The 14,272-nt window shown below is 52.4% G+C and overlaps 5 protein-coding genes across 5 annotated transcripts; 2 read left to right on the top strand and 3 right to left on the bottom strand.

Moving 5' to 3' along the window:
- Positions 1-1,268: 1,268 nt before the first annotated feature.
- On the top strand, positions 1,269-2,175 carry ACET3X_004329 (uncharacterized protein; the record flags this gene model as incomplete). Its single annotated transcript, XM_069450521.1, has 2 exons — positions 1,269-1,509; positions 1,565-2,175. The coding sequence occupies 2 exons, from the start codon at positions 1,269-1,271 to the stop codon at positions 2,173-2,175; spliced, it is 852 nt and encodes a 283-aa protein (XP_069308307.1).
- A 338-nt stretch (positions 2,176-2,513) lies between these two features.
- Positions 2,514-7,105, bottom strand: ACET3X_004328 (uncharacterized protein). The gene is made up of 2 exons (XM_069450520.1): positions 3,624-7,105; positions 2,514-3,574 (listed from the first exon to the last, which is right to left on the bottom strand). Exons 1-2 carry the CDS (start codon positions 6,855-6,857, stop codon positions 2,783-2,785), a joined length of 4,026 nt encoding a protein of 1,341 aa, XP_069308306.1. The 5' UTR covers positions 6,858-7,105; the 3' UTR covers positions 2,514-2,782.
- Positions 7,106-7,599: 494 nt separating this feature from the next.
- Positions 7,600-8,742, top strand: ACET3X_004327 (uncharacterized protein). The gene is made up of 3 exons (XM_069450519.1): positions 7,600-7,842; positions 8,015-8,363; positions 8,412-8,742. The coding sequence occupies exons 1-3, from the start codon at positions 7,670-7,672 to the stop codon at positions 8,643-8,645; spliced, it is 756 nt and encodes a 251-aa protein (XP_069308305.1). The 5' UTR covers positions 7,600-7,669; the 3' UTR covers positions 8,646-8,742.
- Positions 8,743-11,907: 3,165 nt separating this feature from the next.
- ACET3X_004326 (uncharacterized protein) lies at positions 11,908-13,266 on the bottom strand (the record flags this gene model as incomplete). The annotated part of the gene is made up of 2 exons (XM_069450518.1): positions 12,893-13,266; positions 11,908-12,767 (listed from the first exon to the last, which is right to left on the bottom strand). Exons 1-2 carry the CDS (start codon positions 13,227-13,229, stop codon positions 11,908-11,910), a joined length of 1,197 nt encoding a protein of 398 aa, XP_069308304.1. The 5' UTR covers positions 13,230-13,266.
- A 202-nt stretch (positions 13,267-13,468) lies between these two features.
- On the bottom strand, positions 13,469-14,083 carry ACET3X_004325 (uncharacterized protein). Its single transcript, XM_069450517.1, has 3 exons — positions 13,874-14,083; positions 13,696-13,819; positions 13,469-13,641 (listed from the first exon to the last, which is right to left on the bottom strand). The coding sequence occupies exons 1-3, from the start codon at positions 14,069-14,071 to the stop codon at positions 13,604-13,606; spliced, it is 360 nt and encodes a 119-aa protein (XP_069308303.1). The 5' UTR covers positions 14,072-14,083; the 3' UTR covers positions 13,469-13,603.
- Positions 14,084-14,272: the final 189 nt, after the last annotated feature.

The raw sequence follows: 14,272 nt of genomic DNA, 5'->3' as shown, positions 1-14,272 counted from the left end.
TCATAGTCATGGTTTGCGATACGCATTACTGCAAGAAGCCGCATCACTGTAACATTCCGACCGCTTGGCTCAACATCTCCTGACAGCTGTTGCGCACTGTTGAACACGAGTACAGAGTTCTGTACTGGGTCTGGTTCACTATAATAAGTCGCCCAGAGTAGCGATAGGGCTTCCTCGCAAGCAAGTCCTTAGAACATGTTCTCCTTCATCTTCTTCTTGCTTGGTGTGAGCCATATAATTGCGCAACAGTCAGAGTTCGTGTTACCGTCATTACGATTTAAGCATTGCTTACTACATACAGTCCAATCTACTCGCCTCTGCGACCACCTGCAATCCCTCTCGCAGTTCGGTCGCCTTACACCAGCGCTTGGAGCACGACCTCTGGTGGCAGCACCCTTAACAACCGGAACGTTACTTTTTGAAACGGAAGACCTCTAGGATTTGACTGCTATTGTACGTGTGGACGGAATGTCCTACGAATACATGGGGGACTCGCCTTCCGTCAACGATCTCCACAAAGCAATGTTACTAACCGTATCCTAAGACTCACACTACAATAACTTTACATTTAATGGTGGACCCTTGAGGATAGAGGCGCGATTCTTTTCTCGTGTCGTGCCGCAAGATCTCTGTAAGAGTAGTGTTCCGCTCAGCTATTTGGAAGTTGCGCATGTCGCCACCGATGGAATTTCACACGATGTACAGCTCTATTCAGATGTAGACACCAGTTGGCTAGCGGACGGCAATCCAACGATGCGGTGGGGTATCGATTGCCCCACCGAGTCTTTCGACAAGTATGAATGCCCAACCAAGGGCACGAGAACTCCTGAAACATTGTATCATTGGTGAGTTCATTGAAAGAAACAATTGGTTATTACATCTCTGATTAGTCCACAGGGAAGCAGAGATACTGGATCAAGTCTCATGGTTTGAACGTGGCCTTAGAAGTGAACTATATTGGGGCAAGTTACATTACGTTTCATCACCTCGCCTGGCCGCAGAATTCAGTTTCGCCAACGGATTAGCAGCAACTATACGGCAGCAGTTCGTTCGCGACGGCGTACTAGATCGTTCCTTCGATCAGGATCAGCCTCGACGGCCGGACGATCGGGTACCTGTGTTCGCTTATTCTCACACCTTCAAGCCCAGCCAGTCAGGATCGGTGTTGTATACCGTTGGCACGACCCAAGAGCCTGCCGTAAATTACCGCACCGCCACCGGTGACGTGCAGCTTCAGCCATGGTGGACTATACCATGAGCAATATGCCATGCATGACATTGGTCGCTTTTATCCAAATGCCATAGGCTATTTCAGCTCAAGCATACCAGACAAATGGGGCGAGGAAGCCATGCCCGTTGAGGAGAGCGCGAACATGATTATCCTAGCTTATGCGTACTTCATGGCTACTAACAACGCTGAGTTTCTGGCAACGCACTTCGATATACTCAAGCGATGGGCAGTCTACGTGAAGGAAGAGAGCCTATTTCCTGAACTTCAGACTACCACAGGTAAATAATATAGTAAAGCAATAACCCGAATAGACCAATACTAACCTGACCAAAGATGATTTCAACGATACTATCGCTAACAATACCAACCTCGCCATTAAAGACATTGTAGCGATGAACTGCATGGGTGGCATCGCGTCAGCCGTCGGCGAAATTGATCTAGCGGCCAAATATGTATCCTTAGCATTCGACTACTACCAGCTCTGGGCCGCCTCATCTATCGACGCCACCAACACCCATACCCTCCTAGCCTACCAGCTCTCCACTTCCTACAGCATCCTCTACAACATCTATCCAGCTCTCTTGTTCAACCTCCGCTCGATCCCAAAGTCCCTCTTCCTCATGGAATCAGCTTTCTACCCCACTGTCGCCCAAAAATACGGCGTGCCTCTCGATAACAGACACCTGTGGACGAAGAGTGATTGGGAGATGTGGGCCGCAGCTACGAGTCTACCACAGACGAGAGCTTTGTTTGTAGAGTCGCTTGCTAAGTGGATCAATGAGACAGTTACAGACAAGGCGCTTACTGACCATTACATGACGACGGAGAGCGGGAACTATACAGACTATCCGTTTGTCGCGAGACCGGTTGTTGGGGGACATTTCTCATTGCTAGCGATGAGAATGTTTGGGAGACATGGTGTCCTGAATGAAGGAGATGGTTGAGAGATGTGAGCGATACTATCAATGAGCGATGAGATATGTTGAGCTATGATAGGGACGTGGTTTATGGCAAGCGAGTGTCAGAAGAAAGTCGGTTATGGTCGTTTCAACAACTAGGTCAGTGTAAGGAAGGAGATTCGTTCCTCAGAGTTGTATCCTAGCTATGCAACACCCTGGAATTTACGCCATGTCTCACGTTAGATTAATACAGAATATGTGACGGTCTGTATATGTATTGTGTAGTGTCTCAAGAATACCACCATGGAGAGCGAGCTTGTTCTTGAATCGTCACGTCACGTCACGCTGATTGATGTAGTTCACTCCGGAAAGCTACGAAGGTATCGTGTTTTTGCATTCATTGCGTCGGTGCGCTAACAGAATATCTTTTTCTATTTCATGCCCTTCCCCTCTTCCCAAGTCATGCATTCGAGCATCCCTTCATCCACGGAAGTGTTTTCGCTGTCCGAAACGCGTCAACAGGAGCATAATCGATTATCCCGGGCGCAAATTCATCCTGACAGTAAGTCTATGGGGAAAGTGAGATTTTACTGGGGCATGGGTCAAGTTCGATGGAGGATGCAGGCGTCTTGATCGTTCGCGGCGTTGGCCATTAGCGATCACGCTCTTTGAGCTCCTCTGAGACCGCCTTGAGACCCTTCTCATGCTCTTTCTGAATTTGGTCCCAGTATTGTGCCCAGACGCGTAGTTGTGCGTCATCCTGGCCTACACCAGCCTCGGTACCCAGTTGCTTGTTGAGCTGGATGGACACTTTGAGCACACCCTTGGCACCTTCGTGAATCTTCTCGATTTCCTGCTTGACAGCGTTCTCCTTGGGCTTAACGGCAAGTATGGTTCGGAAATTCTCAGCAAGCGAGTCTAGACGCGAGCGTACCTGGTCTGGCGCGATAACCATGAGCTTTGTGAGCATGAGATTACATAGGACTCGGATGTCGTGCTCGTCAGTGATACCAGCGACAATGCGGTCGAAGAAGTCTGAAACCTCAATGGGTGATAGTCGTGCAAAAGCCTTCTCGAGAAGGGCGTAGAGCGTCTCGTATGCACTCTTGCGGATCTCTAGGCCGTCGTCGACCTTGAGCTTGAAAGGGCCCATCTGCACCTCGCGGATAAGCTCAGGTTTGATGACCGTTTCCTTCATAGCCAGCGGAAGTAGCTGGTCTAGCGCGGGTAAGATGATGTCGGGTTTATTGTGCATGGCGGAGTTGAACGTCATGAGAGCTAGGCGACGATTCTCAAGATCCGGCTCGTTAAGCATCTGTATCAACATAGGTACGACGATGGGTTTGAGATACTCGTCGTAAGCTTCATCAGTATCGGTGAAAGTGTATCGTAGAGCAGAAATGACCATAGCACGTAAGCTTCCTTTGCGGTCGTCCAAGAACGCCTAGATCACCGGTTAGCTGTTGAAAATACATATAGGAGAGAAGCCTTACCTGAAGTTGAGGAAGATACGTCTTGGGGTCGATGATAGTAAGCCTGCCAATACATTCCGCACCGATAGCCTTATTGTCCTCGAGTTGAGAAGCAACGACAAGATTCTGCCAAAGCGTTGATGCGTACGGGATGATCTCTGATTCTGTATCATCGTGCTGAAGGATTTCCTTGATAGCGTGTAGGAAGAGATATTGCGGAGACGAAGGCTGTCCCATGGTCGACAGAATGACGGGTAGATACTTGCTAACGCTTCCAGCACCTGCTCGGCCAAGCGCGACAGCAGCCGCAAGTGGCACGTTCTCGGACTTGGCAGAGAAGTACTTGATAAACAGCTTCGGATCGACGGTAGATTGAGCACCTAGGCGTAACGCAGACTCTCCAAGCACAACAAGAGCAAGACACTTTCGCTTGTCATCCTGAGCAGTCTCAAGCTCGGTGATGAATTGCTCTAGCTTCACGCCAACACTGTCGCCACCATATACGAGCAAGTTGCCGATGACCTTGCCTACAACCTCTGGATGGCCAGATACACCGACTTGTTGTAACAGTGCTTGCATCAAGGCCTTTCCAGCGCGTTGCTCGCCGATGATACGTACTAGCTTGAGTAGTGCATCCAATGGTGTACCGCTTATTGAGCCTTGAGCAACTTGGCAAAGAGCACCGTTGAGATTAGGTGTCATCGTAGTTTGCGCATCATCCTTGACGAATGTAGCGAGGACGATAAGAGCCGGGCCTAGGAGATGCAGGTCACTAGCGTTGAGCAACGGTAGCAGCATCTCCACAACCTGCGCTTTGGTCTGGCTATCGAGCTGGCTCCGCGACAGCGGGTTCAGTGCAAGAGTGCGAAGGGCGCTCAGGCTGGCACCACGCAGTACACGACTGGCTTTACGCAATTGCGCGGCCAGTTCCAGTGCGACGCTCTGTACCCACTTGGCTGACAACTCGTTTTGCGCTTTGGTATGCGCGGCAACTGAATCAACAGCACGTACGGAGGCAAGCCGTGTAAGCTCATTCTTTAGGCGGTCCACCAGAAGCTCAAGTCCAGACGTTCGCTTCTGTGATGAGAGGAGACCTTGCTCACCAGAGCTCCTACCAAGCAACAGTCCAAGAACGTGGATAGCACTCCGTCGAACTTCAACGTCGGCGTCATTCGCTGATATCCGGTTGAACAAGGCATCAAATAGTTGCTCCAGATGTTGCTGGTTCTCCGTCCCAGATGCAGCTGCTCGGGGAGGTGTAAGGGCCTTGATAACCTGTTCTGTTGCTGCGAGAGCCTCGATAGACAACTTGCTATACTTGTCCTTAACCCCGAGAAGAAGCGCGTCGATGATGGATGCCACGTATGGCTGAATGGACTTGGAAGGATGAGTGTCGGCAATGGCTCCTATCAGCTGCAATGCTTGAGTGCGCAGGCTATTGGCGGTGGCGGAAGCACTGCTTGTGGTGCCCCCGGCGACCTTGGCAGCTTCTACTACAGGGTTGATGAGTTGGTTCAGGTAGCCGTCCAGACCACCACGCTGAGTGATAACGATGTCCTTGATTAGAGAGATGCATGCCTGTTTAGTAGTGGGCGGGCATGACGACTGCTTCAGAAGCTGCGCAATGCCCTTGACGATGTCCGGGCTGAGCTTGGCTAAGCTGGCGCGGGGACCGACTGGAGGCGTAGTAGCTGGCGCTGGCGAAGCATAGCCCATTGACAAAGACGAGCTAGCCTGCAGGTCAAACATGCTGGCATCACTTCCACCACGACGGCGCTTCTTGCTTGGCGGTGGTGGCATCATTCCGCTCTGAGGAATCTCGTCCGAGAACTTGACAGGCGAGGGGCCGTCACCCGACTTCTTGATGAGGTTGGATAGCGTGGCCATGACTTCCAGGCGGACATTGTCCTCCCGCTCCTTGAACCTTGCTATGAGTGCTGGCGCAACTCGCTCATAAAGAGTTCCGTCTTCGAGGAGATCGCCATTGCTTCGCGTGGAGATCAGAGTGTATAGTACCTTGGCTGCACACCTACGGACTTTCCAGCTTGCGTCCTCGTCATCATCGTAGCCCGTCTCTTCTTCAAAGTCTTCACCCTCCAGCGCGTCTTCTTCTTCGTCACTCGGCATATCGTCATCATCTTCATCGTCGTCTTGCGCGAGGTTCGGATCGTATTTGAGATAGCGTGTTGCGGCATCAATGGCTTCATCAGTGTACATGCGCATGTCCTGGGAGCAAGAGGCAAGGAAGCCGTCTAGAGCGATAAGAGCGGCTTCCAGCACCTCGTCTATTTCAGGGTCACGTTCACCTTCGTCGTCGGAGAGGTCCATCTCTTCGTCTTGCTCCTGTGTGCTCAACGCACTGAGGACAAAAGGGGCCAGTGTCTTGAGGTAGGGACCGAACTTGCGTGGGATAGAACGGGCCATGGATCCTAGAATGGTGATGTACAACTTCCGCTTGCTGCGAGTAATGTGGGGATCGCGAAGGAGTTCGATGAGCTTTGAGAGGAAACTGCTCAGTTGCTGATCTGAAAAGTAGCCTGCCAATACCGAGACGGCTGTGACGGATTTCTTCTTCATCATAGAACTTGCACGGTCGTTCTCGAGGATTGCAAAAGTAACCTGCTGCAGTGCTTGGATTTCCGAATCGTGCAGCATAGAACCAAAGCACCGACCGACTTCGATGAGAACATCGAGGGCGTTGCTGTCTGAACCCTTTTCAAGGTCGTCCTGCAGCATGCCTTTGGGCGGCTGAGCCAAGCCCTGCTGCGCCGGTGGTATAACGTTGAATCCGACCAGACGCGGAATCAGGACCCGACTGATGGCGCTGTATGCATCTAGTACCGACTTGCTCCGCGCAGCGCCGGCGGTCGGACGAGGGAGTGATATGACGACTTCTCGCAGGGCCATGGCGGGTATGGACTGGTCGACCGTGTTGCCTGTGGGAAGAGTAGAGAGCTTGTCGATCAGGACTGGCAGCGTCTTGTCGTTGATCTTGTTCACAAAGGGCCCGAGACACTTGAGGGCTTGGTTCTGGACCTCGCCATTGGTGTCGACCAGTGTTGTGAGCAGTCCCTCGACCGTCTTTGCCGAGACAATGTCATCGTGGAGGAGTAGGCCTGGGTGCGCTACTTGGAGAATGTCGTGTAGGTCGCTCAAGGCCATGAAGCGGAAATCGGGGTCATCGTCGGCGAATCGGGGAAGTAGCTGGGCTACGTTGTGGGCGGTCGGGTTGGGCGGGACCGAGGAGGGCGCCATGGCTGGTGTGTAGAAGGCGTGCAGCGCTTCGCAGGTCTGCTATCACAAATGTGAGGCCGCAGTCTGGGGCGCGTGCAGTGTAGCGGGGCAACTATGGCGGGGTTGATGTCGCAGGACAGCTCCAAAGTCGCGCGGTGGAGAAGCGGGCGAGTGAGAGAGAGGAGAGAGGAGAGAGCCAAAGAGAGACAAAGCGAAAAGCTGGTGAGAGAGCTTTGTTTTGTTACGCGAGGGGAGGCACCTGCGGCCGGGTTGGGAGAGGAAGAGCGCGATGGAAGGGTTTGGACAATTGTTGCCTGCGCGTTGCTTTCGAGAGCTCCAACCTGCGCACGGCCTCTGTGACGTTGCAGGGCACCTTGAGCTTCCCAAAGGGCGAAACTATACCGCTATTCGCCTTTGCCATGTTTGCTGCACAGTGTCTGCAGTGAAGCGTACATGTGCGTGCTTTGTATACAATATCTGGACACCTACGACGTGTTTCAAGACTGCAGACCTAGACCACTGCTACCTCCAAATTGACTGCAGACACAGCTCGTCCCAATGAGTACAACCATTGCTAACGTGGGTATGCATGCCAGAGCTCCATATAATCGCACTACACTCCGTGGAAGGCTCGGATTGAACATGTCCAGGACTACACGTGATGCAAGAACGCGAGCTAGCCCTCGGAAGCAGGGGCCACCATGCGCACTGTTCCAGTGACGTACCAATAATTCTCACGACCTGACGTGATCTTCCTCTTGCGCGCATCTCAACTCCGATTCTGCCCCCAATTGCCCATCGCGAGCTTCAATTGATCCATCTACAGCTTCACCATGTCTTTCATCAGGTCTTCCGCACTACGCGCCTCCTCATTAGCTCGCGCCGCCCGCCCAGCGAGGTATATCCGCACTGCCGAGCTCCAGCCATGGCAACGAGCCGTCCAACGCCGAACATATGCCAGCGGCCACGGTCACGAGGCCGCGACTAAGACCAGTGATGCCCCATGGTATGTAAAGTTCTTTTTGATGCTTTAGGCGTGCGCGAGAATGGATATGTGGCGTGCTTCTGGATCGAGCCACGGATGTGTGCGAGTACTATTCCGTTTGCGTAAAGCAGCCTAGTTGTCTGCTTCTTGTATCAAGTCTTTGATATGTACTAGATGCTAATTGGATCTTCAGGATGGCCGCCGCCGTAGTCGGCACCGCTGTTGGTCTCTACATTGTCGTGAACCAAGACACCAACCACGGCGCCGAACACCACCCTCTCGGTGACCCACACGGTGAGGGCGGTGCCCACAAGACTGGTACCGACTCTACAATAGGCGAGGAGAACAAGCAGGATGAGCCTGAGGAGGAGTCCAAGGAGGAGTCCAAGGAGGAGTCCAAGGAGGAACCCAAAGAGGAATCCAAGGAAGAGTCCGAGGACGAATCCAAGGAGGAGTCAAAGAGCGACCAGCAAAACCCATCCAAGCCTACCAAGGAGAACAGCGAGGAGAAGGACACGCAATCTCCCGACCAATCTGACAAGGTCAGTATAGCTACAGATTGAATGCCAACGGCATGCTAACTGCTACAGCCCGATCCCCGCAAGGAGGAGACCAAGAGCCAAAACGAGATGTCGGGCAAGCAAAAGGGACTGTCCAATGACAACACCGAACACACCTCGCAGATCTCCAAGCAACCGGAGAAGAGCAAGAAGGGCGAGGGCGTTGCCGAAACCGCTAAGCTACAAGGAACCGTCTCTACCAACCGTCCTGGTGCGGAGAACAAGGAGGAGCGTGGAAAGGCTCAACAGGACAAGGACGCATAGATTGTACCGTCGTCTCCACCTGATTCACCTCGGTCGCCATAATACATACCTACACGGTGCTGCATACCCGCTGCCCTTGCATAGCCTCGAGTCAGACCAATTGATTATTTCATACTTGATTGTGTTGTGGGACTTGACTAGCAGTGCAGGACGTCTTCCAAAATCCAAATACGAGTTCTACCAGTGATTTGTTCAAGGTTGCTGGGATGCTGGTAGCGTAATTGTAATGCTGTTGCCAGAGTGCAAGGTTCGTTGGCTTTGCAACAAATCAACGGTTCTGCCTGCGCCACTGAGGCTGTGCTCTTCATGTTCAATCTGCATCTTTTCCACTTATGCACAATCTTTGTCTAGATGCAGGAGAGTATTCATCGACGCGACCCGACAACGGTCACCGAAAAAGCATAGTAGAGGAGGCAGCATCATGATTGGTTAGAGCATCTGGGCCGAGCCACCCGTAAGCGCCCACCATCTCGCTCCGCAACGCCGTCACACCTCAACTCCAGCCTCGATTGGCCAAGCCCGCGCCTCACTGCATGTCTAAAAAGAGGGCCATCTTACGGCGGGAGCTCTACGAATCTGCATTCACTATGCTGCTCGTCTACGACATGAGACAGGGCCAAGAGCCAACCGGAGCCCAAGGCGGCTCTGTTGCAGGGCTGGCTTTCTTTGGACCTCGTACTTGTGCATGTACCGACTTGACGTGCTGGCCTTTGACCTGATATCAGACCTTGTGGCCCCCGGCTTGATCGCCTTCTGTACTCCAGCTGACCTTCGGACAACTCGCAACCAACTGTGCCACCGGATATTTCCACTGGCTCCGCACTCAGAACCAACAGCGGCTTCACATACGATAGAGCCCATCTCTCGCCTTCGCAGTAAGAGAAGCCTTGGCTGCAAACACGTCTTCTCCGTGAACCAACGCCCACTATGGATCCGCGACACCATGGAAAAAGCCAGCAGCCACAGCCTCAAATGACTTCCCAACAACACAGCAGGTTTTCATGGCAGCAACCTCTGGGAGAAGAAGATGCTCCGGCCCACGCACAGTCGCGACAGCAAACTTCACAGCATCAGCCTCAGCCGTGGCAACAGCCAACACAGCCCCAGCAATCTCATGTTAGCACGGATGCATCGAGGCACTTCTCCTATGCGCAAACACCTGCGGAGATGCGCGCCTTTGTATACACATCTTCGCCAAATGATCCGCCAATGCCGCAATCGATACCAATATCACTACCAACATCGCCAGTGGGATACACGCCTATCGATCCGCGCCCGCAATCAATGCTTGATGCGCAGCTTCCGGTCATTCCGCCCCAATCCCAAACGGCTTACACGCCGTCGTCTTACGCGCAGGACGTTAAACCCCCCATCTCCCCCGTCTCGCCTCAGCATGCATCGCAAACGCAACACTTCTCGCCTGTCTCGCCGATACCACAGCCACAGCCTAATCAACAGAGTCCCGAGGTTGATACACAACAAAGCAGGCACGCGCGGCAAATGAGCAACCTGTCCCCCATCAATACGAACATCCGAACGTACGCCATGCCTCCCATCCCTCCAACACCACCCTCAGGCACACATCAGACCTCGCCGCTGCCATACAAGACACCAATCACTCCTGTCTCTGCCAATTCAATGCACAAAGACCAACCACGAGTTGATCCAACGTCTCCCACGAACCGAATATCGCCATATCCGAACGAGCCCTACTCACCACACGGCTTTACATCAGGCCAAAACAACAACTTGCATGCGGTTTTCTCTCCTGATGCTGCACATGGTCCTAATGGACTGGACTTTGCTGCACACCAACCAGGCCAGATTTCGCATCCAAATATGGAACTCGAGAAATCAAAGGAATGGTCAAACAGTCTCTGTGCATGCAGTCCGGACCCTTCCACCTGTCTGACAGGTCTCTTCTGTCCTTGCATCCTCTATGGCCGTACCTCGTACCGCCTTTCCCAGAAATCCGCCAAGAAAGACCCCACAGATATGCTTGGCCATAGCTCCACAAACGGACACTGCATGGTTATGGGATTGTCATGTGGACTATGGTGGCTGTTTCCCATGCTACAGCGAACACGTATCCGGCGCGCGTACAAGCTCGATGGTAGCTTTGGAAGCGATCTGCTCAAGGGATGTTGCTGCTGTTGCTGTGTTACGGTACAGAATGAAAGGGAGGTCAAACATAGAGAGGAGGTTAGCAGACGGTGGGCTGGTCCGGCGAGTACAGATGCTTACACGAGGACTGGAGGCATGGTGTATAAACCACAACAATAGAGATTGAGCATGTAGGCTTTGCTTTTGTAATTACTTTCATTCAATGATACCCACGGACCTTTTTTTTTGTACTTCATACTCCACGCATATCTTGGGTGACTTATTGTAACTAAGCATGTGCGTACAGTGGCCAGCAATATGTTCCGTACAATGGTCATTACTAATACTACTACTACTGTCGCCTTCACGGCAGAGTACAAGCGTGTCTGCCAATCTCCCACCCTCTGCTGAGCTTGCTTTATGCGGCTCACCTCCCTTCTTCTTCCCCTTGCCATATTTCGCCTGCGTGCATCTTACCGGCTATCCCATCTGCCTCATTCGAATCCCTCATCGGCCACGACGTTTGCCCTTGCACAGGAAGCGCACATGCCTGGAATTCTGATCGGCCGCTTGATGACCCTGTAATAGCTGCACATTGTTATGGGAACAACAATGTCAGTACGGCGACAGCGGATACGTTGTGTCATTGGGGTATATTCGTGGTTGCAATCCGTGTACTGAGTCCACCTCTTTTGACACATATCCCGAGTAAGGCTGTAGAGCTGAGTGGGCAGATGTGTTTCTGAGTTTGTGACTTTGAGTATGAATATTTGTGCTTGTTGCTTTGGGGTATGTTCCCGTGGTGCTGGTAAACTTGTGCTTAGGACTTGAGGGTGTTTATAAGAAGCAAGATACTTTTCTTCCCGAGAATCCGTTTTATAGGCATGGTTTCTTACTTTGAAGACATTGCCAATCAAGCTTCCTGTCTGTAGATTGTCACACTCCTTGTACTGTGAGCTAGCTTTTCCAAGATTTGACATTAGCAAGTATGTCAATTTCGCTCTTCTGGAAATAGAGTAGGCAATCAAGTATATGTGGATGGGACATGGCAGGAAGTGGACAATGTGATAAAGCAAAAGAGCTCAAAGCACCTATGTTCTTGACTCCAATACCATGTGCTTCACCAAATGGTAACCAATCACTTACTGCAGCGACCGACCTATGAGCTGGCCGCCTTGGCCTTGAGCTCCTCCAGCTGCTTCTTAGCTGCCCACTGCTTCTCCACGTTGATCTTTTCCAGTATCTTGTCTGCACCCTTCTCGACCAAGACCTTTGCGACCTCTTGTCCCATCTGTTCTGCTTCTTCTGCTGTTCGAACTTTTCGTACTGTCTGGTACTCGACAGATTCCTTGCCATCTACACTGACTACCATGGCACTCAACACCAGCTCTTGGTCATCAATGTCGGGCTCTTCCTCCTCTACCGCGTTCCCGTGTTTGTCGTAGTCTTTTGCGGGTTGGGTACCAATCGCGAGGCCCTTGCCACCTCTCCATGATGTCTCGACACCGATAGGCACGCTGCAGCCTCCTTCCAGAGTACGTAGTAGCGCTCGCTCGGCCGAACAGGCTCTTGTTGTCCGCTCGCATCGGATACTGCTCATAATCTCCTTCATGGCCTTGTCGTTCTTCCGGATCTCAATGCCCAGAGCACCCTGGCCGACCGCATGCAACATACCTCCGCTCGTGCTACTCAGGTATTGTGTGATCCTGTTGTCGAGCCCCATTCTCTTCAGGCCGGCGGCGGCGAGGATAATGGCCGAGTATGGCGAATCTTCAGCATCCAGCTTTGCTAGCCTCGTTCCGACATTGCCTCTGAGGTCGGCAAACTTCAAGTGCGGGTATAGCTTTCTTAATGTAGCGGCTCGTCGTACAGATGACGTGCCAATGGTGGCACCTTGAGGGAGGGTCGCTAGTGTAGTTTCCTTGGGCAGACGAGGGGAGATCAAGAGGGCATCGCGGGGATCTTCGCGTTCGAGGATGGCGCCGATCTCGAGGTGTTCTGGCAGCTGAGTTGGCATATCTGCACTGACTGTTAGCCCGCCTGATCACGCTCTCTCAGTACGCTCTCTCAGCACGCTCTCTCAGCACGCTCTCTCAGCACGCTCTCTCAGCACGCTCTCTCAGTACGCGAGCTCAGCCACGTACCCTTCAAACAGTGCACGATGATATCTAGATCGCCAGACTCCAGCATGCTCTCCAGTTCACCTGTCCACAGACTCTTTGCATTCTCGCCCTGGCTCAGTTGCTGCAGGGGTGTAATCTTGTCCCTGTCGCCCTGCACCACAACAGGACATATGTTGAAGGTTCGGTCTGGATATGCATCCTTCAAGCTTCTCTCCACTGCGCGGGCTTGGATTTGGGCGAGTACCGAGTTGCGCGTGCCGATGTTGACGGGGGGAAATTGCGTGCTGGCCGATGTGTTGAGGCCCTGTGGATTCGGATGAGACGGTCCCTGGATATCGGCGGCTGTTGCGGAAGCCATGGTCAAGTGCGTACGCGTGAAGAGTGGCGAGGTGTTGCAATGGCTGCTGGGAAAAGATCTGGCCGAAGACCTAGCGGGGTGGTTGGTGGGGCATCAGCAACGTCATATTTACCGCGGCTCAGCATTAGCGTCAGGTACACACCAGTTCACGCGTGTCTTCACCTGTCACTTGTCACTGATCATCGCACATGCTGTATGCCAGGCTTCGTCAGTTTGACAACACGATTCAACCCGACCACGTACCCTCTTCCAGGGCCAGCACCTCACATAGCAGCTCTGAACATGTTGATTTGATATCTTTTGTTAACATTGATGCATTGTCTATCAATACAGAGGCGATTTGCCTACATTATCCTTCCCGACGAAAAGTACGCTTACTTGTCTCCAGTGTTGTGGAGAGAGTTGGGTAGAGCTACATTGTTGTTGTCAGTATGACGGCATTCGTGTGCAGTTGGAGAGATCTTACCTCGCTCAACGGACTCAGGAACGATCTCCTGGATCTTCTTAGGCACGACCGAGTCCTCGCCATCATTGAGAGCGTGAGTCTTGCTTGTGGATTGGCTGTTGGGGTTGCTGCCGGTGGGGTGGATCTACGGCAACATTAGCAATCTTCAAGCTGCAATGTACAGACATTGCAAACTTACACCCTCTGGCAGGCTCTCCTCGAGACCCTTGGGGGCGGCCTCCTGGACTTTGTTGGGGACGGCGCTCTGACCGGTGGCATGCGAGGCGCCCTGTCCGTGCTGGTTGGTTGAAGACATTCTGATGGAAGTTTGTTTGAAAAGATGTGATTGTTGAATGAAAGGTCGGGAGATGGTGCGGAGCTGAGTAGTGAAAGGCATTTTTAGGACGCAGCTCGAATGGTATTTGAATGGTTCTGATACAGAGCCCGAGTACAGCAGTTTATGTACGTAGCAATGCTGATGTAACGCTTGTGGTGACGCATCTAAGCTTAGGTCTCACCTGTGCTCTAAACATCGCGTCATGAGCGTGTAGTCCATTTTGCTCCTCGTCCCATTACTAGTGGGTTTCTGCAGGATGGC

Source organism: Alternaria dauci, chromosome 3 (assembly GCF_042100115.1).
Source record: "Alternaria dauci strain A2016 chromosome 3, whole genome shotgun sequence".
Lineage (NCBI taxonomy): Eukaryota > Fungi > Ascomycota > Dothideomycetes > Pleosporales > Pleosporaceae > Alternaria > Alternaria dauci.
This window is presented reverse-complemented; position numbering and strand designations above follow the sequence as displayed.